The 24,442-nt window shown below is 52.9% G+C and overlaps 1 protein-coding gene across 2 annotated transcripts in view; it reads left to right on the forward strand.

The window, feature by feature from the left end:
• The first annotated feature begins 10,014 nt into the window (after positions 1-10,014).
• The window catches only part of CIB4 (calcium and integrin binding family member 4), a 46,990-nt gene continuing 32,562 nt past the window's right edge, over positions 10,015-24,442 (forward strand). Inside the window, exons 1-3 of one of the 2 annotated variants that reach the window (XM_019808742.2) lie at positions 10,015-10,115; positions 10,569-10,603; positions 17,264-17,360. In XM_019808742.2, coding sequence (XP_019664301.1) covers positions 10,062-10,115; positions 10,569-10,603; positions 17,264-17,360 — 186 coding nt within the window. In that variant the 5' untranslated portion in view covers positions 10,015-10,061. Of the gene's footprint in view, positions 10,116-10,568; positions 10,604-16,932; positions 17,181-17,263; positions 17,361-24,442 lie in introns of those variants that run through there. The other variant, XM_034659778.1, reaches the window with a different exon arrangement.

Below are 24,442 nucleotides of genomic sequence, written 5' to 3' on the forward strand. Positions count from 1 at the left end.
CCCTTCACTACCTGGCCTCTGCTGCTTATGAATCTCCAAATGCCTTGTGGGGGTGGGGGGGAGGGCCTGGCATTTTGAACTAATCTAAGATTCTTCTCTTCACCCAGATGCCCTGGCCCTCAGGTCTTGCTCGCCTGGGCATTTCTAACCCCAAATTTGTCTCCCCGCCCCAGGAAATTGCTGAAACCTCTAGCTGGAGTGCTCAGGTTTTTAACTATCACTTTTTGCTTGGTTTTGAGCCTCTTGGGTCCGTGCCACTCACAAACCAGTAATGCTGGGAGGGGAGAGGTAACACTGAGTGTCACCTTCATTAGCTCCCCTTCTCTCTGGGGTCCTGACCTCTCAAGTCCTGGTTACCTGCAAACAAGTGGCTTTGGCTTTTGTCCAGATCATTGCTAGTGAGAGGACTGGCCTTTGACGGGCTACTCTGACATTACAGGAAGTGGATTCTTCTATCTACCCCCTTAGAAACGTAAGCTCCCTGAGGGCAGGGACCTCGTCTCCACCACCACTGTGATCCCTGGCTGATCTCAGAACATGGCTTTAAATATCAACTCTGCCTGGACATTTTCAGATGCTGTCTCCAGCCCAGAGCTCTGTTCTGAGCTCTCAGCCCCATGTATCTGCCATTTGTCATCACCGTGTGGCTGTTGCACGGAAACTCAGCACGTCCAAAACTTTGTTCTTCCCCTAAATCTGTCCCTGCCCCAGGCTCCCTCCATCAACCTGCTGCTGATGTCTGAGACCAGCAGGTCACATTGACAAATTGCCACTCCGTCCCCTCCCACCTCCAGTGGCCCATATTGCTGACTCCACCTTAAAATGTCACATGACATCATCTAGTCCTCTTCTTGCCACCGCAGCCCTGTTCCAGGACCATTCCCCTCCCCTCAGGTATTCAGTAGTCTCCTTACATTCCTCCCCAAAGCCGTGCTGGTCTCCTTCCGGCATGTTCACCCGCCACCAAATTGCACAGTGATCTCTTGAAAACAAAAATCTCATTATGTCATTTCTCTGCATAACATCGTTCAATGACGTCCCGCTGCTTTTAAGAAAGCTTTGAAGATAAACCCTCGAGGAGCCACCACCCAGCGGTTCTACCCCAAGCCCCCTCCCAGGCCCAGCTTACCTGACTGTTGTCCTTGGCACTGTCCATCCTGAGGGCCTTCTCGGTTCTGCCAATGCCTTGACTTCCTCTTGCCCTGGGGTGGGGGTGGGGGGCTTCACGCAGGCGCTTCTCTTGCCAGAAAACAGCTTCTCTTTTCCTGTCTGCTTCTCTCCTGTTCATCCTTCAGGTCTCAGCTCAATGTCCCCTCCTCGCGGGAGCTTCCCTGACCCCAGAGTTGGTTAGGTGCCCCATGAGCTCGCTGTCATGGTATCACAGAGCTCAGCACATTGGAATAAACTGTGACAGGTGATGGTTCAGCTTTCTCCCCTGCTGGGTTCTAACTCCTAGAGGCCAGGGGCCCCTTGTCTCGGTCACCACTCTATCCCCAGCACGAGCAAGGTGCCTGGAATGTCTCAGCAGATTTGTCAGTAATGTTTTGAATGAGGACAGCTGGCCACCCCCATCCCCACCTCCCCAGCAGAAAGCCACACCGGGAGTGTATAGTGAGGGAGGGCAGCTGGGATGTGGGGTGTCTAGCTAGCAAGGGTCTGAGAGTGTGACCATAAAAACGAGGAATTCTAAACAGTCTCATGCAGTCTTCTTATTGTTGCCCTTATTAGCGCCCTGTCCGGGGAGCCAGCGGATCTGGGGTCCAGTCCCAGGCCTGGCACAAACCATGACAAATAGCATTGGTACAATGCCTCGCAGTTTAAAAGGCATTTTCACAGATAGGATCTCATGGAATCGATTCAGTGACCTTCAGCAAGCAGCTCTTAGAGGCCCACCGTCAGGGAGGAGGTCAGGCAGAGAGAAGCAGGTTTCCAGATCCATCCTCTCCCCACGGGATCGCAGACAGGTTTCCTCTCCAGCCCTGAGTCTGCTCGTCTATAAAATGATGGAATCCAAAGAGATGACCTTTAAGGCATGTCTGTGGAAATTTGGAACCTAAAGTTCAGAACGACTCTAATCAGAAGGCAAAGTAGTACCATGGCCGGGCAGCACACGATGCCCCCACCTCAGGCTCCGGACAACACCACGAGCGCCCCAGAGAGGGGTGACAAGAAAGCTGGAAGCCGGACAGAAACCAGGACGTGTGTGTAGGTGGCTTATGCGAGAGCCAGCCCCAGGAAGTAGGAATGAGGGGCTGGGGAGAGGAGAAGCTCCGCTAGGCCAGTGTGTCCAGATCACCCCTGTCTCCAAGAGCCGGGATCTCATGGGGACTTGCTGAGAAGCCACAGAACCCCTCCCAGAGCTGTCAGCCAGAAGTACAGGCCTGGCAGCCTTTCTCCACATCTCCCGCCCCCGCGGGCCGACTTTGGCCCTCAGGAGTGTCACCTGAATTTCGGGGCTGTGCTCAACATAGACTGAGGGGCTTCGGTAAAGAAGCTCTGGGGTAGAGGGAGCAAGAATTCTTGAGGCAACAGTTGGAGACAGGCCAAGCTCAGGCACACCCGTGCCTGCAACAGCACCTGAAGTCAAGGTGGGACCTGGGGCCCTGGGACATTTGATACAAGTCGCAGACAGGCAGGAGCACCGCCGTCCATCCACGTCCATGCAGTGATGGTGCTGGGGCTCTCCTCCCCTACCCCCACCAGTCCTCCACCCTCTGCGTGTCGAGGCCCCCACACGCTTTTCTATGGAGTTCTTGGTGTCCAGAGCCATTGAAAGAGGGGATGGGGGTATCTGTCCACATGGGCAATTCAGACAGGGCTCAGCAGGCCTTTGGAAAACAAGTTGTCGTCTACTGTGCCCCATGCTGGGTCAACGATGGAGCGCCCTGCCCCACAGTGAGGAAGTGGTGCATTCATGCTGTTCCTCCCCCCAAAGGCTAACAAACGGTCTGTCTGCAGGCTTGGGGCTCCCCAGGCCTGGCCTTGGTGGTGTTCCTATTCAGGAGACCCTGGCTCCGCCTCCCTGGTACCATGATGCTTCTTCTCTGTCCTTCTGTTACGACTTCTGGACTTGGCTTCCCTCAGCCTTCCCTTGGGATTCTCAAAAGTCTGATTTGTTAATTAAAAAAGGAACAGTTGCTGCTTCTGGCCTTTTTCCTCTGCTATGACAATTCTACTTTGTCCCTAGGCAATGTGAATGGAAGACTAAAGAAAAAGAAATGTCTTTTATGAGAAGGTGGAAAGGAACACAAAGATTTGAGCTTCAGGATATTATCTGTCCACATTCTTCCCCTGGGTGAATCTTTTTAACCCCCAAATAAATTTCACCCTCCTCGGGGAGAGGAAGGGATTTTCATTTCTCTAACTGTATCCCATCCCCAACCCCAGATTTCCTAGTGCTGTATAACAAAGAATTTGGGTGACTTATGTCCCTGGCTCATGGGAGGTAACCTCTCAATTTGGGGAATTTCCCAAGTGATAGGAGTGTCTTCGGTATTCGTGGTGGGCTGCTCAGACCACGACTGAGTTCATGCTGATCGGATGACTCAGGACAGAGGCAGGCCAGGCCGGAAGAATCAACCATGTGATTAGAGGGTTGGGATTTTGAGACAGGTGATGTCAGCCTGACCTCTGGGAAGGGTAGAGGGCTGGAGCTTAAGTTGACTCACATGAGCAGTGATTCCATCAATAATGTTTCCATCATGAAAACCCTAGAAAAACTCTGGACTGAGGCTCAGGCGAGCTCTTCGTAGTTTGTGTGACACATCGATGGTCCAGGAGGGGGGTGCGTCCCTAAGGACACAGAAGCTTCACATTTGGGACTCTTTCAGACTCACGCTAAAAGGTGTCTCTTCCTTTGGCTGGTCCTGATTTGTGCCCTTTATATACTGTGGTCATCAGGACAGTGCTTCCCTGAGTTCTTTCTGTGAGTCATTCCAGTGAATTATCAAGTTTGAGGGGATAGTGGCTGTTTGGTCAGAAGTACAGGAGGCCTGGGAACCCCAGAACTAATGGCTGGTGTCTGAAGTCGGGAGAGTCTTGCGGCTGACGGTGCCTTTAACCTGCGGAGTCTGCCCTAATTCCAGGTGTTCGGACTTGCATTGCCCTTGGGTGTATCTACCTGCTTCCTACCTGGGGATCCATACTCATCTGTCAGGAAGCTCAGTCTCCTCCAAACAGATGCTCATTTCCACCTTCACCCCAGAAGACAGATGCAGAGGCAGGAAAGTGCCCTGGAGTTGGGCCTGGTAGGACTGGCACAACCCCGGGGAAGGGGATGTGTGTTGTGGAGACCTGCCATCCTGCTTGAGTGCAGTGGGTAGGGGTGGGGCGTGCCGGGCCCCCTCCTCCTCCCCACCACTTTCAGTGTGCAGACTCCAGCCTAGCTCATCAGGCCACGGTCACTAGGGCCCACTGGATCAGCCCTCCCTAGGCCAGAGCTCTCTCCCTGGCTTCCCTGGTCCCTCCAGCTTCTCCTCCTTCAGCGCCCTCCTCCCAGCCTGGCCGTGGAGCCTTTCCTTGCGTGTGTGCAAAGGAAAGAGAGTTTATTCTCTACAACTGCTGGGAACCGCCTGGATCCTCTCAAGCTTCTACCCTCTGAACTTGCCATTAATAATATTTCAGTGTCTTCCAAGTTGAATGATGTCCTTCCCGTTTAAATCTTCCATTTATTCCAAGATTCACTGTTTCTAGCCACGCCCCCATCACAATTCTACTCCCCCCAGGGCAATATAAATAGAAAACTGAAGAATTGGTTTAAACAGACTGTTTGGATGAGCCAGTCCCTTCTATGCAAATATTCAGAATTTCAAGTTTTGTACCCACTTCTCTACCCCAGGTCAGTATCTGGGGGCATGAGGGGGCTCCCCTGGCCATGAGGAGACATCCTTGGATCCATGTGTGTTCTATGCATTTTTGCTGGAGTCCCACAAGGCATGACCTGGCCTTCTGGGTAATGTGCTGACGTGTACTGGGGGAGTTGTGGCATCTCATTTGTCCCTGGAAAAGCGCCTTAGTGGGCTCTTCATCCTGGCCAGGCCTTTGCTGGAGCTCTCCACCTCTCCAGTCCTCTCCCTGGGGCACACGAGAGTTTCTGGTTTCCCTGCGTGGCCAGGGAGACCAGGAGTCCTGCCTTGGTCATGCCTCCCCAGCCACCTTTGTCCTGCCCTGGGCCAGGCTGATCATCAGGCAGACTTCTAGAAGTGCCCGGTTCCCTCCCACCCCCGCCCGCCACCATCAATGAGCTCAGGGAAGCATGACTCAAGCGCCTGAGACTCTCAGCTCCCACGGACATTCTAAGCGCCCCTGCACCCTCATCCTGGGGTAGTGAGCTCATGCCAGTCTAACTTCCTCGCAATGTTCATCCTCTTTGTCCTCAAGACCGCAAGGGCAAACCTTCCATCCCTTTCCCTCTCTGCGTGCTGAGGAGGCCTCTAGAGTGCCCAGGATCGACACCCCACCCCAGACCTGCCTCCTGCCACAACAGAGGAATTCAGAAAATCCTTTCTTCAGACAAAGGATGGTTTTCCAGTCGGCTTGGTTGCCGGGAACTCAAACAAAAATCTAGTTGATGTTCAAAGCTGGGCAGTGACTTGCTCTAGCAAGAGCTGCCCTTGCGCCAGCACCGAGGCACCACAGTGGGTGGGACGCCCTGGGCTCTAAGACTCACTGAAGGCTGAAAAAATAGATCTGAAACTATTTCAAAATAGAATCGCATTTGCATGCTCTTCGAATAATATTTACGGACGGCCTGCTATGTGCCGGTCGCTAGGTTAAGACATAAACACTCCTTGAAATTGTTTTTAATAACTGCTTTATTAAAATATAATGGACACACCCCACAGTTCAGTCTTAAAAGTGAGCAACTCAGTATTTCTTACTCTATTCACAGAGTTGTACAAACATTACCACTATCCAAGTTTAGAATATTTTCACCACCCCAAAAAGAAACCCCATACTCATTAGCAGTCAACTGCATCCCGCCCCCAGTCTCACTAATCTGCTTTCTGCGTCTATGGATTTGTCTACTCTGGACATTTCGTGTAAATGGAATCATACTCTATGTGCCTCTGGTGACTAGCTTCCCTCATTTAGTGGAATGTTGTTAAGCTTCATTCATGTTGTACCATCAATACTTCATTTATTTTTATTGCCAGTTAATGCTCCATTGTACGGATATGCTGCATTTCAGCTGTACATTCGGCCGCTGATGAACATTTGGGCTGTCTCCACTTTTTGATGGTGATGAAGAAAGCTACTATGAACGCTCATGGACAAGTTTTTATGTGGACAAATGTTTTTATTTCTCTTGGGTACAGAGCCCGGAGTGGAATCGCTGGTCACATGGTAACACTGCTTAACAGTTTGAGGATGTGTCCAACTCTTTCCCACAGTGGCTGTACCGTTACCATTGAATTTTCCCACCAGCAGGGTATGAGGCTTCCAGTTTCTCCACATCCTTCCCGACACTTCATGCCTTTCGGTGTGGGCCACCCCAGTGGGCGGGCAGGGTGTCTCAAGGTGTTTTTATTTTCATTGCCCTGAGGGCTGAGAACGTTGAGCATCTTTTCATGCATTCGTTGGCCATGTGTATATCTTCTTCGGAGAAATATCTATTCCGATCCTTGGCCCATTTTTTAGTTGGTTATTTGTCTTTTTATTGTTGAGTTGAAAGAGTTCTTTATATATTCTGAATTCAGGTTCCTTTTTGGCCCTTTTGGATTTTAAGAGGCATCTGAATCAAGGTCAGACCAGGGGTTGCTGTTTTAACAGTCTGCAGAGTTCACTGCAAGGTGACAGAAATTTTGCAAAGAATGCATTCTGTTCCCCACGGAGGGTTCAGAGGGTTCATGCAGGGGCAGACCTTGGAGAGGAAGGACACAGAACTGCCTGGGCAGGCCTGGGCCTGCTCTCTGTTCAATCACACCCCTTCAAAACCTCTGTTGGAGTCTGAGATTCAACAGGCTGGAGGTGGGAGGGGATGCTGGTTGGTTAGTGTACTGAAGCCCGGATCAGTTTGAGGGAATTTTCTTCCTTTTTTTTTTTTTTTTTAAAGGACCATAGGCTTTTATTTCTTGGGCAAATGAGATGGTACATAGAAAAGCCTTTGGGACTTACAGAGGGATATGTAAATGCAAGGTGATATTATTGTTTCTGTTATTATTTGTAGGAAACAGCGAAAATCCTCTCTAGGAAGAAATGGCAGAGCCTGCAAGGGGGGTGAGAGGGCATAACGTTTTAGGGAGGACTTGGGGGGTGAGAAGTAAGGGAGAGAGGAGGGTAGCAGAGTTTGCAAATGTTGGTGACGTGTGTGTGTGTGTGTGTGTGTGTGAGAGAGAGAGAGAGGGAGAGAGAGAGAGAGATAGACAGAGACAGAGAGAAAGACCTTTGTGACTTCTGGCATGTTCTTTTACCTCCTGTATGGTTATTTATATAATATTTTTCTTTAAGTGGTTTCTTATTACTTTAAATATATTTATAAAGGAAACTTTATATCATAGTTATACATGGCAAACCTGCATCATTGTAAACTGGAATGTACCATATAAACAAATGGAACAAAACCGAAGTGTTCTTTATTTCTAGCTGGAGGCCATGACTCCTAGGCCCGGAAACTGCTCTGGGCTGGCTCACCTCTCCCTGTCACTCAGGCCTCTGCTCAGAGGGTGCTCCCTGGGGGGCCTCTCCACCCCCCCGTCCTTGCTTTATGTCTCCCCAGTGCTCATCACTATCTAGGGGACGGTGTTTTTCCTCGGCGTGTCTGGTGCCACGCGGGCAGGGCCTGTCCAATCCACAATCTCCACGGCTGAGCCGATAAATAGTTGTCGAATAAGTAGCTAAAAGCTCTGAGCTGCAGGGCTGTTCTCCAGTTTGTTTTTCTCCTTTTAGCAAGCGTCAACCAGGTGTTAAAGGACACACCAGCCGGTGCCACGCTTGACACTTGCACCTTGCTCTCTCGGGGAGACGGAGCCAGGCTCTAGAAGGAAGCAGCCTTCCAGGGTGTGATGGTGCGGCTCACCTGCCTCCCGCCCCGCAATACGGATCCCTGCTTGCCCGCCAACCAACTGAGTGACCCCACAGCATGGCTGGACCACACCCGTGTCCGCCTTCCCAGGGTGAAGGAGCCAGCCCCTGCCCACCCCACACACACCGGGCAGAGAGAGGTTGCTCGAGTCAATGAGAGTAGGAGCTCAAAGGGCTTACCTTTGAGGGATTTAATTACGGACATTGCCTGCAAAAAAATCCTATCTTTTTCCCCAGGCCCAACTTTTATTTTATTTTTTTTTTATTTTTATTTTTATTTTTTATTTTTTTAAAGATTTTATTTATTTATTCGACAGAGATAGAGACAGCCAGCGAGAGAGGGAACACAAGCAGGGGGAGTGGGAGAGGAAGAAGCAGGCTCATAGCAGAGGAGCCTGATGTGGGGCTCGATCCCGCAACGCCGGGATCACGCCCTGAGCCGAAGGCAGACGCTCAACCGCTGTGCCACCCAGGCGCCCCCCCAGGCCCAACTTTTAGAAGTAATATTATTTACCCTTTACTGAGCACTCATCATGTGGCAGGTGCCTTGCTAAGGAAGAGTTTTCTATATTTATCATTTAATTGTATCCTTGCAATAATTCTATAAAGTGGGGGTTTATTGTTCCCATTTCACAGATGAGGAAACTGAGGTTTAGAACAGTTTCATGACTTGCCCAAGTTGACGCAGCCTGCCTATGTTCTTACCCATGACATTGTAACAACCACGTAAATGCTACCGCCTCCACGAAGACTTCCTGCCCAGAAGCGTATCCACTTATAAATACCCATAATTCTGTACTATTATCTCTCTGTTGACATCTGCTCAATCTCCCTTGTGTGTGTGTGTGTGTGTGTGTGTGTGTGTGTGTGTGTGGTAAGTATCCATTTCTTGAGGACTGACACCATTCATTCATCTCACTCATCTCCCCCAGGGTCAAGCCAAGTACTTGGCACACTGTAGCTACCCCACCTCTGTCCCCAAGTAAATCAAGGCTGGAGGGCTCCTGGGTTTCTCCCGGCAGGCTCTGTCTCTGTGGAGGACAGATGAAGAAAAATGAGCAGTTGCATTTCCAAAGATACAAAATCTCCCTATCAGAAAGCCCCTGGGACGTTACCTAGGAGAGTGTGAGGACAGACGTGCAGACCATCCCGGAGGCAGGGACAGGGGACATGGCTTGGGGAGGACCCTCCTGGCCTGTAGCATTGATGGCTTATGCTGGACTTCTCCATCTTTCCAGATTCACTCTCTACCTTGCTCCTCGTCCTCCCAGGAGCGCAGAGAAGACGAGAGAGTGATGCTGGGGTATTTAGTCCATGTGCGTTGGGCTGGGACTGGTAGCAGCTCTGTGGTTACTGGCCTGGATTCTGCTCTCCTGGGTGGTTTCCCCACACCTGACCCTGCCATTGTGGGTTATTAGACCTTCTTCAAGTTATCCTGATTTGAGTGTGCCCTCTGTTCCTGCAGGGACCCTGGCCGATGGGGTGGAGCGCCCTTTTCTGTACTCTTTTGGTCCCTTCTTGAGGTCAGAGTCTATGCTTATTCGTCACTGTGTCCCCACACCTGGCGCAGTATTTGGGATGTGGTTCAAATAGCTAACTAACTTTTCCGAGCACCTATAATGTGCCAAAACTGATACTTGTATCACCCAAGTAATCCTCACAGCAATCCCGCAACTATCACCTTCAGTTTACAGGTGAGGAAATGAAGATCCAGAGAGCTTGAATAGCTTGCCCAAGGTCACATGTCAGCATGCGGCAGATCTGCGGTTTGAACCCTGCCAGGGTGACTTTTGAGCCAACGGTATGACTCGCAACCCTGCTGTTGGGTTGCCTTTCTGGTTGTTGTTTTTGTGTAGGGGATGATGTCTATTAGCCTGGGGAACCAAAAGAATCTGCTTCGTTGCCCACTCAGAGGCCCAAGTGGAATGGGCAGAAGGTGGAATGTAGGTCACCATGGCAACTGGCTCACCTGGTCACCTCCCCTGAGGAGCCCTTGGGGCTGAGCTGCTACAGCAGGCAGAGAGAGGGCTGGGGCTGGCATGGGGCAATGTTTGAGGCACCAGATGCACTGGGAGGACTTGGAAGAATACCAGGTGGGTTGATGAGGCAGGATGTCCTGGGCAGAGCTGGGGCGAGCTTCCGGAGGCAGGTGGGATGAGCGGGGAAACTCTTGCCCACGACGGGAGAGTTTCCTAGGCTGGGTAGCCGTAGCTGTTGCCCTTGCTAAACCTGCAGCCATGCAAGGTAGACCAGTCCTCCGAGGCCTCCTCCCCCATTTGTCTCCGGCTCCAGAGCCCAGGGTTGTAGTCTTGACTTCGACCCTCTCTCCAGGTCTGTGGCAACATGCTGCTTTCCAAGGCTGTCGGAGCCTGGGGTTCCTTGTCTGCCACCACTGGGGGCCTGAGGGCTGGGGTACTTCCATTTTGCCCGCTGTAGGATAAGAGAATGGGCTTCTCTTCCCCAGGTTCCTGAAACTCCCGACTCCCCAGGGGGCCAGGGCAGGACTGGATAGAGTGGATAGGTCACCTCTCTGTGGTTTGTTGTAGGCCCTGACCTTCCTGACCAGAAATGAGATCCTGCGGTGAGTTGAGGGGCCCCTTTCCCTCCCCTTGACCTGAGCTCTCATCCTGGTACGGTCTCATGCTGGTCCCTGAGTGTGGACCCCGATCAGCCCTGCGGAACCCTGGCGATGAGACCAGCAGGCAGAGACAGACCCCAGCCAGGAAAGCCCAATGCCAGGGTTCCAGGGCCCAATTGCAGTTGAGTGAAACCTCAGGCGATTAAGCCACTAGGGGCTCCAAGGCAGGATTTCTTCACAGAATCACAGAAGTGGATGGGGCCTCTTGGGGTCTTGGGGGGAAGGAAGAAAGGACTTAGGAAACAGGTCTGGAGCCTGGCTGGGTAAACTTGGGTCTGCTCTAAGCCCTGGCTCCCTCTCCAAGCCTCTCTGCGGAGCCTGCCATGTGTTAGACACTGTGAGGGCCCTGAGAGCATAACAGGGAGCAGCCCGCAGTGCCCGTCGTCATCAGGTTACCATCCCGCAGGGAAGGCTCTGGACCAAAGACAAGCGTCATGCAGTGCAAGGGCTGCAGACACCCTCCTAATGGGATCGCAGAGGGCATGAATGGCACGGTGTGTGAGTGCTTCGTCAAGGTCTAGAAAGGGGGAGTGAAAATCTTATGTGATTCCTTCTCTTGCCCTGCCGCCCACTCTGCACCCCTTCCCTGGCCCAGCAGAAGGCAGGTGCTCAGCTGGACAGAGGCGAGCAGACAGGCTCTTGCCTCAGGACCCCCAGGCCCAGGGACAGGCAGGGATGGGCTCCTGGCCAGCTTTTGTGAGCCTCACTTGTTAGATATGAATTGGAAGCTGAGGGACACTAGATATTTGAAGAGGACATTTAAAACCCTGCATTAAATCACGTCATCATAACATTTCAGAACAGCAGAGATAATGAGAAGATGTGAAAAGCTTCCATGGAGAGAACAAAAACAAAAACAAAAGACATACAGAGGGCCAGGAATCAGAATGGTTTGGGACTCGGAAGACAGTGGCTAAAGACCTTCAAAATTATAAGGAAAAAATTCCAATCTAGAATGAAGTCATAGTTAAACTAGTAATCAAGAGTGAAAGGAAAGTAATGATTTTTTTGACATGTAAATTATTTTAAAAAATGACCTCTTATACATCTTGTCTGGGGTAATGGAGGATGTGCTCCGTTAGCACGAGTAAGTAAACGGTGTTATTTTGGTAAGCGAGACTGGTATACCCAGGATGTTTCCGTTTTCATAAAACAAAAGGCTCTACATGCGCACACACACACACACACACAGAGCGCGTGTGGAAGGACACACACACATGCACGCTGATCATAGGTTAGCTTCTTACAGGGGGCCTGGGGTTGTGCCCACGTCAGCGTTAGCGTGGCTGCGTGGTCTGCAAGGTGAAGGGCCAGCGCTGAAATGCACACCCAGTGGCACGTGCAGTGGCTAAGGGAGAAAGTGGCCCAGCAGGGCTAGACTAAATCCCAGTCACTTTTGGACAATTGTCCTATGTGGTCTCTGAAGACATGGGGTGATTTTCCTATTAATGTGACAAAGACATAGAGCCTGGAAGACAGTGCCACTAGAGAGATTGGTCCAGCTGAAAACAGGATCCAAGAGACAGACAAACACAAGTAACCTCTGGACAAGGGTGGCTCTGCCCTCATCTAACACTTTCCCACCTTCGTATCTGTGCCGTGCAGAGGACACAAAGGCCTGGTCACCAGATCTGCAGATGACCGACGCACACAGCAGGAGGGGCAGACCACATGTGACACACTCGAGTCTCGCGGCAGCCCCATCCCAGTCCGGGCTGCCTTGGCTAGGCTCTCCAGGAAGGGGTCTGTCCACCCTCAATTTCTAGCCAGTGGGGATTTTCTTTCACAGCTGTCCCTTTCGGTCTCAGCTCCAAGTCAGCTTCTCCCCGAGAAGTCCCTGACTTCCAGATGTCTCTTTGGGCTCAGCGCACAGGCCCTTCCAGGTCCTTGTTTTCAGCCGTGACCGCAGACTCCAACTCTGGGCCCAGACCCCAGGAGGGCACCTGTGGCTTCCTTTAGACCTCCAGGGTTGGAGTCCAGGTCGGCCTGACTCAATGTGAGCCATCTGAACTGCTCGGTGTCGCTCAGGGCCTGCTCCTGTCATGGTCGTGGGCTGCGTGTGGTTCTGCTCGGGGAGACTAAAGCTTTGCCCCGAGCCCCACGTAGGCTGACCCGGCCATGAGGGCCACTCTTTCCTCTTAGCACCCCTGAGGTCCCAACACTTCCCAGGTTCCAGGCGTCATCCTGGCCATTAGCGCCTGGCTCTCCCTGAGCACCAGAGGGTCAACAGGCAGCGTGGTTACGGGCTGGCTTCCCGGAAGCCAAAGGGCGGGATTGGAGGCTCAGTTCTGCCCCTTCTAGCTGTGTGACCATGGGTGAGTTTCTTTGCTGGGCCCGCTCCCACACTTGTAAAAAGCCTGATATGAAAGTCTTGGACCCTAACCTCACATGGTTGTTATTAGGACAATTAAATGATCAAATGCATGTCAGGGGTCAGAGCAGCACCGGGCACGTGGGTCCGTGCTGACTAGGGGCTAGCTGTTATTTTCATGCTTTTATTTCTCTTTTTCTGGAAATGAGGAAACTGGCTCAGAGAAATGAAGCGGTTTGCCCAAGCCACACAGCTTGAAAGGAGCAGATCATAAAAGCCACCTTTTCAGGCTAAAGATAGGGCTATTTATAAAATGCCTGCAGGCCGTCCTGTAGGGCAAAGGTCTACTGACCCCATGGCCCAGGGAGCAGAGCCCAGAAGAAAGGAGGAGAAATGGAGGCTGGCCCAGCGGCTGTGTTCTTAGCCCCGCCTGCAAGGAGGAACGTGGAAGCTCATAGAACATAGAGGTCCTGCCCCCACCCTGGCCTTGAATGAGAGTCTCTACTGGTGCTTTCACCGGCTCCCCACATGTTTCCAACGTGGGACCCAGTTGAACATCACTAAATAGGGCCTTTGAGGCAAGGGCGCAGATAAAGTTACAGAAAGAGCCAGAAGAGGCCTGAACCAGACGGAGTGGTGGTGGGGGTCACTGAGTCTCTCATTTTACAGAGGGGAACCAGGCACAAGAGGGGCTGTGGCAGGTCCAAGGTTTCACAGAGTGTGAGCTGTGGGGCTGGTCTCCCCTGTCTCGGGCCTCTGAGCCCGCAGACAGCCCCTCCCCGCGTCTGGGAGGGAGCCACAGCACGGGCTCCTTGATTTCTGGCAGGCTGAATGTGTGAGTTTTTCAAATGGCTTTGACTCTTGAGTCCATTAGTGATTAATTCAGAGTTCCATTTAGAGCTGGCTGATCCATATTTGGAGGACGAGAACATTTTGTGGCAGCCGAGATGCAGCCACGATTCATCTGCGGGCAGCCCACCCACTCGGCGGCCTGGGAAGGCATGAAATCCGGGCAAAGCCCTCCCCACAGCACCCCTCCCCAGAAAGCTCTCCGGGGGGGCGGGGCAGAGACTGGCACCTGGGGGGTGGGGGGGCAGATCCTTTAGGGGTGGGCAGCAGAGCCAGAAGAGCCGGGTGTGGGGTTCGACCCCCACTCTCTCTCAAGCTGTATGACCTTGGGCACACCCCTTAAACTCCCTGAGCCTCAGTTTACTTTTCTTTAGAAATGATCACCCCTGCACCTGTCCCACAGGAATGTTGGAAAAATCAAGGAGAAAACGTGCTTGCGCGCACCCAGCCCAGAGATTTGGTAAATGAGAGGAGGGGGTGGCCGTGGCAGTCACCCCTTCCCCCAGCAGTGCTTCTGACAGCCCCCTTCTCCGGGCTTTGGGGAAAAGGGCTTCGGTGTCTGCAGCTCCGGATTTAACACGCACCAGGGTGTGACCTTAAGCAAGTTATTTGACCTCCTTGAGCCTCAGTTTCATCCATGAAGGAGAGAGAATGGCTCCTTCCTGTCATGCAGGTTACGTGAAAAATGTCCACGAGCGTTGACAGCTCGAGGCAGGCACTCCCGGTGGGGAAGCCGGGTGCAGCCCAGGGAGCAGTCTGTTCTGGGCGCTGGCCATCGCCGTGCAGGGCCTCCGAGAAGTCTTGAAAATTAGTGCAACTTACTGAAAGTCAGTCTGCTTTTTCTCTCCTCAGGTCAGCAATTCTAATGATGACAGTGTTCAAATAGTCCTTTTGCCTGGAGTCGGCAGCTTCCGCTGCCCCCTCCTGCCGCCCCCTCCCCTCATAGACCACTGGCCCCTCCAGGGATGATGGCCTGCTTTTCCTCCTCTCTGCTCTTCAGTGCCCCTCATTCTTGCCTGGAGAACATTTCCCCTCACCTATCCCGTCCTCCACTTTCCGGCTCCCTCCCAGACTTTTCAGAGCAGTCTCTGGTGACAGTCCAGGGCCCCTCACGAGGCTGACGGAGACTGTCCTTCATGAAGAGCCATGGACCATTCTGGTTCCTGTTTTCATGAGTCAGCGCAGAGCAGTGATGGGGATTATCTCCCCGTTGGGCAGAGTGAGGATTGGAGCCTAGGTCCCTCTGCTCAGAGAGGTCAAACAATTTACCTCGGACAGCACAGCTAGTGGGACAGGGATCCTGGTCCAAATGGGTTCGCCTGATTGATCTGGCAGCATTCCAGCAGGAAGCGGGAAACAGGCAGCACCCTCAGGTGGGGGTCCTGAGCGAAGGAACTGCTCACGGAGGCTGAGGGACTGGCCACTGCTGCCCCGAAGGCCTGAGGTGCCCAGGGGAGAGCCAGAGCTGTGGAAGGTGGAGGGCTCAGGCAGGCATGGGCAACGCCTGCCACGGCTGGAGGGGGGAGGGAGGGACAAATCCCCACCTGGCTCTCTTACCACTTCCAGTTTCTGGCAGGTGCCTCCCTTGGGCCAAAGCCATCCAGAAGCATCTGGAAGCCAGAGGGCAAGAGAGGTGGGATGCAGCACAGAGATCAGAGTGGGGCCTGGCCAGGAGGCGGGAAAACAGAAGCGGAGCACAGACACAGCGGGTGTGCTTGCTACACTCCTACGTCTGGGATCTAAAACACATTTTTCCAGTCGGTTTGCTGTGAAAACACGAGAGGCTAGACGGGGAGCAGATCATGGCTCTGAGTTATCCTGGTGTGGGGCCTCCATGTACCATAATCAGGGCCCTGGTGGGGCAGTGGGACGGCTCCCTCTCTCCCTCCAAATCTCCACTTGTCAAATCACCCTCTGAATTCTTCACTGAGTCAGTTGTCCCTCACTTCCACCAGATTCATCTGGGTCAAGACACCGAACACCCTGCAAACGACGTGAGGGGCTGTTAGTCACGCATCCCTGAGTATGAATTAGCTTGCAGGTGCTCACCTCCTGGCCCTGAGTTGAGGTGAGAGGTCGGACAGTGGGGACAAGAGAAGGCAAAGAGGCAAGGGGAGAAGGTGATCTTGGAGCATGAAGGACCCAAGGGGAAGAACAGAGGGCAGGCCCAGGGACCCAGGTCCGGTTAGAGGTGCCCCCATCAAGGTCAAGGTCTGAGCTCTGAGAATCGGGGCACAGGGTGTCTGAGCTGCAGGACAGGAACACAGACAGGGACTTGGAGAGGCTCAGGGATCGGGAGAGGCAGGCGCCCTGCGGACCTCTCATTTAATCCTCGTGTATTTGGGAGGGGAGATTAGAGGCCCGGGGTGGGAGGAGGTCAGAATGGTGCTCAAGGTCTCAGAGCTACCAGGTGGCAAAGTCAGGACTTGAACTCAGGTCGGTCTGGCTCTAGAGTTTTTCAGCAGCCTGTGGTTACCCCCCCCCACACACACACACACACTCACGCACACAGTCACACACATACACACTCACACGTACACAGTCACATGAAGGAAGGCCCTGCAGCCCCATCGCGTCAAACCCCCACCATGGCCCTCGTTATTGCCCATTTTCCGGATGAGGAAACTAAGGCTGAGGAGTGAAGGTCACACGGCAGTGCAGGATCTGGGGTTCGGGTCTCCCGTGTCCCAGGCCACCGTGTCTCCTCTCCACTGGCTGCCTTGGTCACCAGTCCTAAAAGACCCAGGAGCCGTGACCAGGGTGGGGCAGGAGGGCGGGAGGATGCGGGCTCATGCTCTCCTGGCCTGGGGCTCCTGCCCTCTCCCCCCATGCGGCCACACCGCCACCTCCCCCTCTGCCCTGTTCCTCACAAGCAAAGCCGCCAGGACAGTGTGGGCCTACAGTAGAAACGTTGATCTCCAGGAGATGAGGCCGGTTGCTTAGTCCTGCGGTCTGTGGAGACAGCCTGTGGGGCTAGCGCGGCTGTGCGGTCCCCGGCTGCTGGCAGCTGGGCTCTAATCCTGGCTCAGCCACACCCACCATGTGACCTCTTTTCTCTGGGCCAAGGGCGGGGCTGGGCAGATAGCCTGGGTGGCACACTGGCATCCCCAAGGGCCTGCTGGCTCATCCATCCGTAAGTGAGGGACGGGACTGAGTGACCACAGATGTCCCTTCCAGCTCTGACATTCTAGAACTAATACTTGTGGAGTATATCTCAGGCTATAGAGCACAGTCCTGTACCTTTCCTCATCTTTGCACACACACCTCCCCCCCGCGCCCACTGTGGGCTGGGCACACTGGAGTCCTCAAGGATGTTTCTAGAACACGGATGTCTAACTGCCTTTACTATGTCACTCAATCGTAAGTCCCCTTCCTCCAGGTAGGCCAGCAGGAGAGGGGCGTGTGGTCTGGCCGTCCCCAGCTCATTATGCCTCTCTTTTTAGCATCCATGACACCTTCCTGAAGCTCTGTCCCCCTGGGAAGTACTACAAGGAGGCAACACTGACCTCAGACCAGGTCAGCTCCCTGCCAGCCCTGAGGGTGAGTACAGCATGGGGGTGGGGTGGGGCGTGCCACTGGGGTCCATGGAGGGGTCGAGGACACGGGGGGGGGCACTCTGGCCGTGGGGGCATCTGGTGGCAGGCTCTCTGGCGTAGGGCCCAGCAGGCATGGTTTCCCAGCACTCCTCACACGCGTCTGGTCTCCCTCTATCCTTGCGCGGGTCCCGGAGGCAGGACAGGCATCACTGCACCGTTTCTCAGGGGAGGGGCTGAAGCGCATGGAGACAATGGGACTTGCTCCGGGTCTCATGGGGGAAGTGGCGGGCCTCGCTGAGGCTCCCAATGGCCCTGCTGGCTGGTCCTTCAGGGCCCGCCTGTGATTCCCTTTTGAGCCTCAGCCTACAGCCCACCGCCAGCTTCCTGCTGACCGTTTACCCAACCCCCCCCACCCAGAGGACCCTGCACCAGCTAGCGCTCTCTGCTCTCCTTTATGCCCCAAGCCAGATAAGTGGGAAGGTGGGGATCCCCTGCACAACCATTCGGGCCTTGGGGAAGCCAGGGTGCCACCCCAGTCTGTCCGCCCAGACCCCTCCTCAGCCCTTTTCTGCTCAGGCTGCCTCAGTGGACTAGGGGTTTTCTAGAAGGACTGAGAATCTTCTCAGTTTCTTCCCTGAGAAGCCAGGAGTAGGCCTCGGAGCCCAGGGAATCTCGTCCCAGCCTGCCTCCTTCCATGTCCAGGTGTGACTATAGGAAAGAAGGACACGTGCATTTCTGTCCTTGTCACCCGTATCCTCTCCCCCTCAATTGAGCCAATCCTCCCTGACCTGGCGCCTGATAGATGAGAGAGGTGGACCAAATGTTCATATCTTCTCCTGGATTTCCCCGCTTTCCTGGGCCAAATCTCATAACCCATATACCCCGGATACATACATATACACACACCCTGTCCTTGCTAGAGCAGAGCCCTTGTACAAACCTACGTCTCAGTCTTCCCACCTGTGAAATGGGGGGAATGGTGGGGGTGGCTGGGACTTGTTTCCATGTGCTCCCCAAGGCTCCCTGCACTCCACAGGCTGTGCTGACACGAGCCGTCTGTGGCCCCACTCCCCACTTTTAAGGACCATCTTGAGTTTTCTGTTCCTGCTGTAAAAGGCCCTGCCCTTCCCCCAAAGCACCTAGAAGAGCCTGGAGGTGCACCATAAAAGGGCTCCCCAATCACTTCTAAGATTTTTAATTAAAATGTGTACAGGGCACAGAGAGGCGATGTCAGGTTAACAAATCATGGTGGTGTCAGCCTTCCTGATGTTTCGTTCTGATCTCAGAGGAATAATGGTTTAAATTTGTCATTGTGCAATGAGAGGCCATCTTCACTCCTGTCTGGAACAAGATGGGCCTGAGAGCTGTGGGCACCTCTTGGAAGACGTCTACGGGCTCCGGGTGGGGGGGTGGTGGTGGTGGGAAGACGGTCCTCGGGGAGAGACTGCACAGGTGAAGGGGCACGCATTCAACTCGGGCCATGTGGCCTCTCCAAAAACTGAAGCCCGGAGAGGGAAACACCTTGCTCAGACCCTGTGACCACGGAGCCTGACCCGGCTCTGACCCCACTTCTAATCAGGGCCTCCACCCCTGATCAGGGGTTGGCTCGGTGCTGACGGTGTGCCTGGGTCTGCGAGGTGCCCTGGGGGCTCAAGGGGAGAACCTGACAGAGACCCGCCCTGGAGGGCTGGCGTGGAGGGTGCTGGGGGACACGTGGGCCAGCACTCCACATGGCCCCAGAACACGCTAGTCGGGCCTGGGGTCTCTGTTCTGAGCCCCCAAGGAGCAAGCCCTGGACTAGCATCAGATCGCTGGGTCAGGACCCCGGTCCTTCACTCCACCTGTGACCTCTGCCTCTAAGCCTGAGTCCCTGTCTGTGAAGCAGCGTGTCTGTCCCGCGCTGTGCTATGGCAAGTGCGGGGATGAGCCACCGGCCCCCGCACCAGCGCTGTGGTGGGAGGACTCGGGAGGGGGTGTGGGCAGCCCCTGCCCACAGGGAGCACCAGCCCGGGCCACCTCTGGAGCACTGGACGCCCAAGCCCTTCCCTGGACAGTGGCTGGGAAGGGAGACGGGGTCTTGGGACAGCCTACTCTTAATTTTACTTATTTAATCCTTCTAAATGGCCATTATCCTACTCTATTGTACAACTGAAAACCAGATCATTGTAGGGAAACACAGAAAAGCAAAAATATAATAAAAACCATCAGGTAGCCCACCTCAAAGCATGATGATGAGGACCAACTTGCCTTATTTCCCTCCTTAATTTTTTCTAAGCAGATATTTAAGTGTTTATTAAGTGTTTATTGGGATCACATTGACTTTTTTGGGTACATTGCCTTTTTTTTTTTTTTTTTGCCTTCCCCTTTTGGTTTCTTTGTTCCTTTTCCAACTGGTTCTGAACAGCCAGAACCATCTCATGAATTTAGGACACTGAGCCACTGCCACATCTAGAGAACGAGGGGACAGGACACTGGGCCAGGAGCAGAAGGGCTGGGTTAGAACTCACTTGTCCGCCATGTGATCTCAGGCAAGTCACTTCACAAGAGGAATGATTCGGGGTGGGAGGAAGCAAATAGACCCCAGGCAAAGAAGACGGGGTGGGAGGGGTGCTGCGTGGAGCCTGTTTTCCTGCAGGTGTGAGGCCTGGTTCTAGGTGCTCCCAGGTATAGCCCTGGGCCCAAGGACGCAGGTTTCTCGACAGTATGAGGAAGCACTTTCTACTCCGCAGAGCTGTGTGCGGAGGGCCTGAGCTCCCTATCACCGACAGGCGAAGCACCCGACAAGCTTTAAGCTGGTATGTTCTAATGCACACTTAGGTATGAACAAGAGACTGAACCCCGTGCTTGGTCCCCTCTTCATGGCCCGAGCCTGTGGTTCTGGCTCTGGGACTCGTTCTTACTCTCTGTTGTGTCGGCAACCATGGTATGTCCCAGACTTCGGACATTTTGTGGTCCAATAAAATTTAAAAAAAATTTTTTTCCCTTTTCTTGAGGAAGAACTAGCTAGAGATGCCAACTTTCCAATTTTGCCAAGTAAGGACATTTAAAAACTATGTGATCCACAATCACCATCATTTCATTTTTTAAAAATGGTCATTTTAGAGCAAATATGTAAGAAGGATCTAATCCCAGGCATAAGAGCGGTTCTTTCCAAACACATCTCTTCTTGTCCTTATTTTTCTACTTTTGCTACTGGTCGTTAAGCACTTTGTCACTGACCAGCACTGGTCCTCAGACTAGCTTTTGGGGATTTAGATCTAGGACTAAATTTCCCTCCGTGTCTTTCCAATCTTGGTCGAAGGGGGAAGCTTGCTTCCCAAAATGAGCAAGGAGAGGCTTCCTGGGGGGTGGGGGCCTGAGTGTCCCTGTTGTGTCCTCTGCGGGCCCAGTGATGGGAGCTGTGTGACTCACACTGCCCAGAACACATCTCTGGAAAAGGCTGTGAGAATTGGGCCCCAGGGAGTTCCGGGTACGGCTATAACTTGGCTCAGGGGTTTGAGTGGTCTGGGAAGAAAGTCCTGTTTTCTTAACTTGGATTCACTGGTGGAAAAATGGGTTGGTTAATATTGGGAAGGGTCTGCTCGTCAGCAGAGAACAAGGCAGGAGAATGGCCTGGGCAGCAGAGGGCACTGGGAAAAACCTGATGACGGGGACACAGAAGTCCTTTTTCACTCAGAAGTTTCTGTTTTCTCTTTGCGGCTTTCTTTGGTGTATTTAAAAGCGAATTAGCTCAGTGTTTCTGTTCTTGTAAATAATGATCTTGCTTTCTGTAAACTTGGATGAGTACTGGCACAGTGTGACCTGGGTTTCTGGTTTCCGGGCCCAGGACGGCGGGTGGTAGGACCTGGGGGAGATCCCGAGGTCTCAGAGCCAGTGGGATGGAGGCTGCTCTGGTCTTTCCCCACCTCCCCCTCTGGGGTTCCCGTGGGCAGGTGGTCTGTGCACAGCCTGGCCTCTACTACACTTCCCCCCAGCATCAGCTCCAAAAGCACAGAGAGGTTAGGGAACCTGCCTGAGGTACCAGGAAGCTCTGTGGGTGTGGCTCCAGACGGTTCAACTCCACATCCTTGCTTTCTACCTGCCCCCAGTTTTTCTGAACCTTTCTGATGCCTGCTGATAGGCTGGGCCTAGCTGCTTAGAATAGCTTGTGAAGAGCCCACTCCCAAGGCTTTCAGCAAATCAAGAGTTCTCATGCTTATTCAGGCTTTCGAGAAATTACCAGAGTAGCAGGGGCAGGGATGGGAATGTATTTTTTTTATTTAAGTTTTTTTTTTTTAATCAAAATTATTTATGCATGCCAAGTTATGCATGTCAAGTTGCCCTCTGGGGGTCATCCTCATTTCCCTTCTCTGGAAAGAAACCATTTGCAGCTCTTAGCTTGTTCTTGGTTCTTGCCTCCATATCTGTGGAGAGCGCTCTTGAATGCTGCCTTCTTAGTATCTCAGCCTTTGACCTCACCCTAGAAAAGAGGTTGAGCTCTTCCCTCCCCTATATGACCCCCCCACATGACTCCCATCCCCCACATCACTCTCATCCCCCACATCACTCCCATCCCCCACATCACTCCCATCCCCCACATCACTCCCATCCCCACATCACTCCCAGTATAGGTATATAAGTATTTCGGTTAGATGGGTATTCAGTGTTTACGTTATGATGGCTACATATGCTACTCGGAACTGAGCCAGGAAATAGACTATGGTTACTTTTCCCCGTCTGCACATTTTCTGTTGCCGTCTTTCCCGCATGTAATCATTGTTTTTGCTTAGTTTTCTGTGTACTTATCATTAAGTTGACATCAAACCTCTGCCGATCACCTAAAAATCTCCTCTAATTAAAGGCTTTCAGAACTGACACATTTTCTGTACGTTGCATTTTCTTGGTGAAATTTCTCTTGGAGCCTTAGGAGCCTTGCTAGTCAGGGCGGGGCGGGGGGGCCCTCCAAGCCTGGTCCGTGTTGTCCTAGATTCTGGTGACTTCTCCCTTGGATCTTCATTCCCTGTCTTCCTCTCTCCGTGTACTCCCTTGCTTGGGTGGAGCGCATCCTCTAGTAGCTTCCTGAAAAAGGGCTCACGGAGGTAAATGTCTTGCCCCCTTACATACACCTTACATGGCTGATAATGTCTTTATTCTCCCCTCGAACTTGATCGAGAGTTTACATGGAGCTGACCTATCAGCTGGTTGTCATTTTCCCTCGCGTTGGGAAAGCAGCGCTCGGTTGCATTTTAGCTTTCACTGTTGTTACTGAGAAGTCCAAAACCTTTCTGTTTCCTGACCTTTTTTTTTGTAACTAGATTTTTTTCTTTCTAGGAACTTGCAGGCTCTTCTCTTTGGCCCCAGGATTCTGAAATTCCCAATGATGTGAGGTGGTGTGGGTCCTTCTCCCTGTGTACGAGGCACACAGAGGACCCGCTCAGTCTGGAAGCTGTCATTCAGGACTAGGATGTTTCCATGGATTGTTTTCTTTGATAACTCTCCCCCTGGTGTCTTCTTTGTTCTCTCCTTCTGGAACTCTAATATCCTGCAGTTCTACATCAGGGATCGGCCTTTTACTTTTTATCTCCTCTCTCCTATTTTTCATTTTTCATCTCTTTGCTCTTCTTTCTGGGAGCTTTTCTCAACTTTATCTATAACCTTAATTTAGTTTTTCACTTCTGCCCTTATGCTTTTAATTTCCAAGGGCTCCTTTTTCCCTCTGTTTTAAAATAGTATCTTCTTTTTCCTGGACACAATGTCTTATCCATCCACCCCCCCCCCAGCTTGTTCGGGTCTCCATCTTCCGTGTCAGGGGTCTTCCCTGGCTATCTGGTAATCGGCCGCTTGTAGTAGAGGGTAGGGGGTGGGTAGTTCAATAGCTGTGTCAGAGCTGGAGCCCCTGGGTAGGCTTTCGACTGGGAGCTCCCCCAGAGAGGGAGTGGGTGGGGGGCCCCTTTCTTGCGGTCTCCCTAGAGAGGATGGGAGGAAAGTTCTGAAAGGAGGTCTGCTGGGGTCTCAGACTTCCTCGCTTGTATATTTATTTAATCCCCAATTCTCCATGTGGCTGACACACACACCCCCGCCCGTACAGAAAGCCCCTATTAGACTCTCCAGAGAACAACCTTCCAATCTGGTCCAGGGGCTAGGGAGGGCTAACCACCCAGTGTCCAGCGGAGGGGACTAGGACTTCAATGCTTTCCACACTTTTAATCAATCCTCCTTTTCTAACCTCTGTGTACTTCCAGTGCCTCCAGGTGCACCCAGGTCCAGAGCCTTTCCAGGATCCTGGGGTGTAGAAAAGGCCACTGAGCAGCTTTACCCACTGTGGGCTCAGGGGCGGGCTCTCTCCTGTCTGCCCAGTCGGTCAGTTACCGCTTCTCGCGTGTGTCAGAGCACTACTGTTCTATCGAGTTCTCACTGCTGCTCTATCGAGTTCTCTCTGTTTTTTGTGGGTGATGCCTCTAAAAACTCCCTTTACTGTAGTTGTAGTGGGTGTCAGAGAGAGTGAAAATAGATGCAAGCGTTCAACCCATCATCTTTACCCAGGAATAACACCTGCATTCCCGACGTTCAGTAAAGCATTGCGAAAACAGCCTCTCCTCGATGCAGCTGCCCCCAGAGCTGCCCCGCTCCCCACTCCCCACCTCGTGAATGCTGCACTCGGCTGGTGTCCTCAGCGCTCCTCTGCGGCTCATTCCTCTTCCTGTCCCCATATCACCCTCAAGCTGAGCCAGGCTATTCGGGGAGCCCCTCCCTCCCCAGGACCCCTGGCAGATGACACTTCTTGTCCAGCTGATTTCATTACCAGGGAGAAATTCCCACAGCTGAGACACATTTGTGGCCTCAGCCTGATGGACGGGGTTCTCACACCTAGTTCTCATCTATTTACCCTAGAAGTAGTTATTATTTACCAAGCCTTGTGCACTGAGTGAGGTCTCGGGGGGTTTCCTTTCTTGTGGAATTCTGGGTAAAGAACAGACAGGAGAATCACAAACCATGGGGGCTTTGCAGAGCTCAGATCCTTGACCCCAGTGCCAGATGCTGTGCCCCAGATGGGCACATCTGGTCGATGGGGGGAGGGCGCATAGTGCTACCTGGAGAGACCCCAGG

The sequence above is a fragment of the Ailuropoda melanoleuca genome, chromosome 4 (assembly GCF_002007445.2).
Source record: "Ailuropoda melanoleuca isolate Jingjing chromosome 4, ASM200744v2, whole genome shotgun sequence".
NCBI lineage: Eukaryota > Metazoa > Chordata > Mammalia > Carnivora > Ursidae > Ailuropoda > Ailuropoda melanoleuca.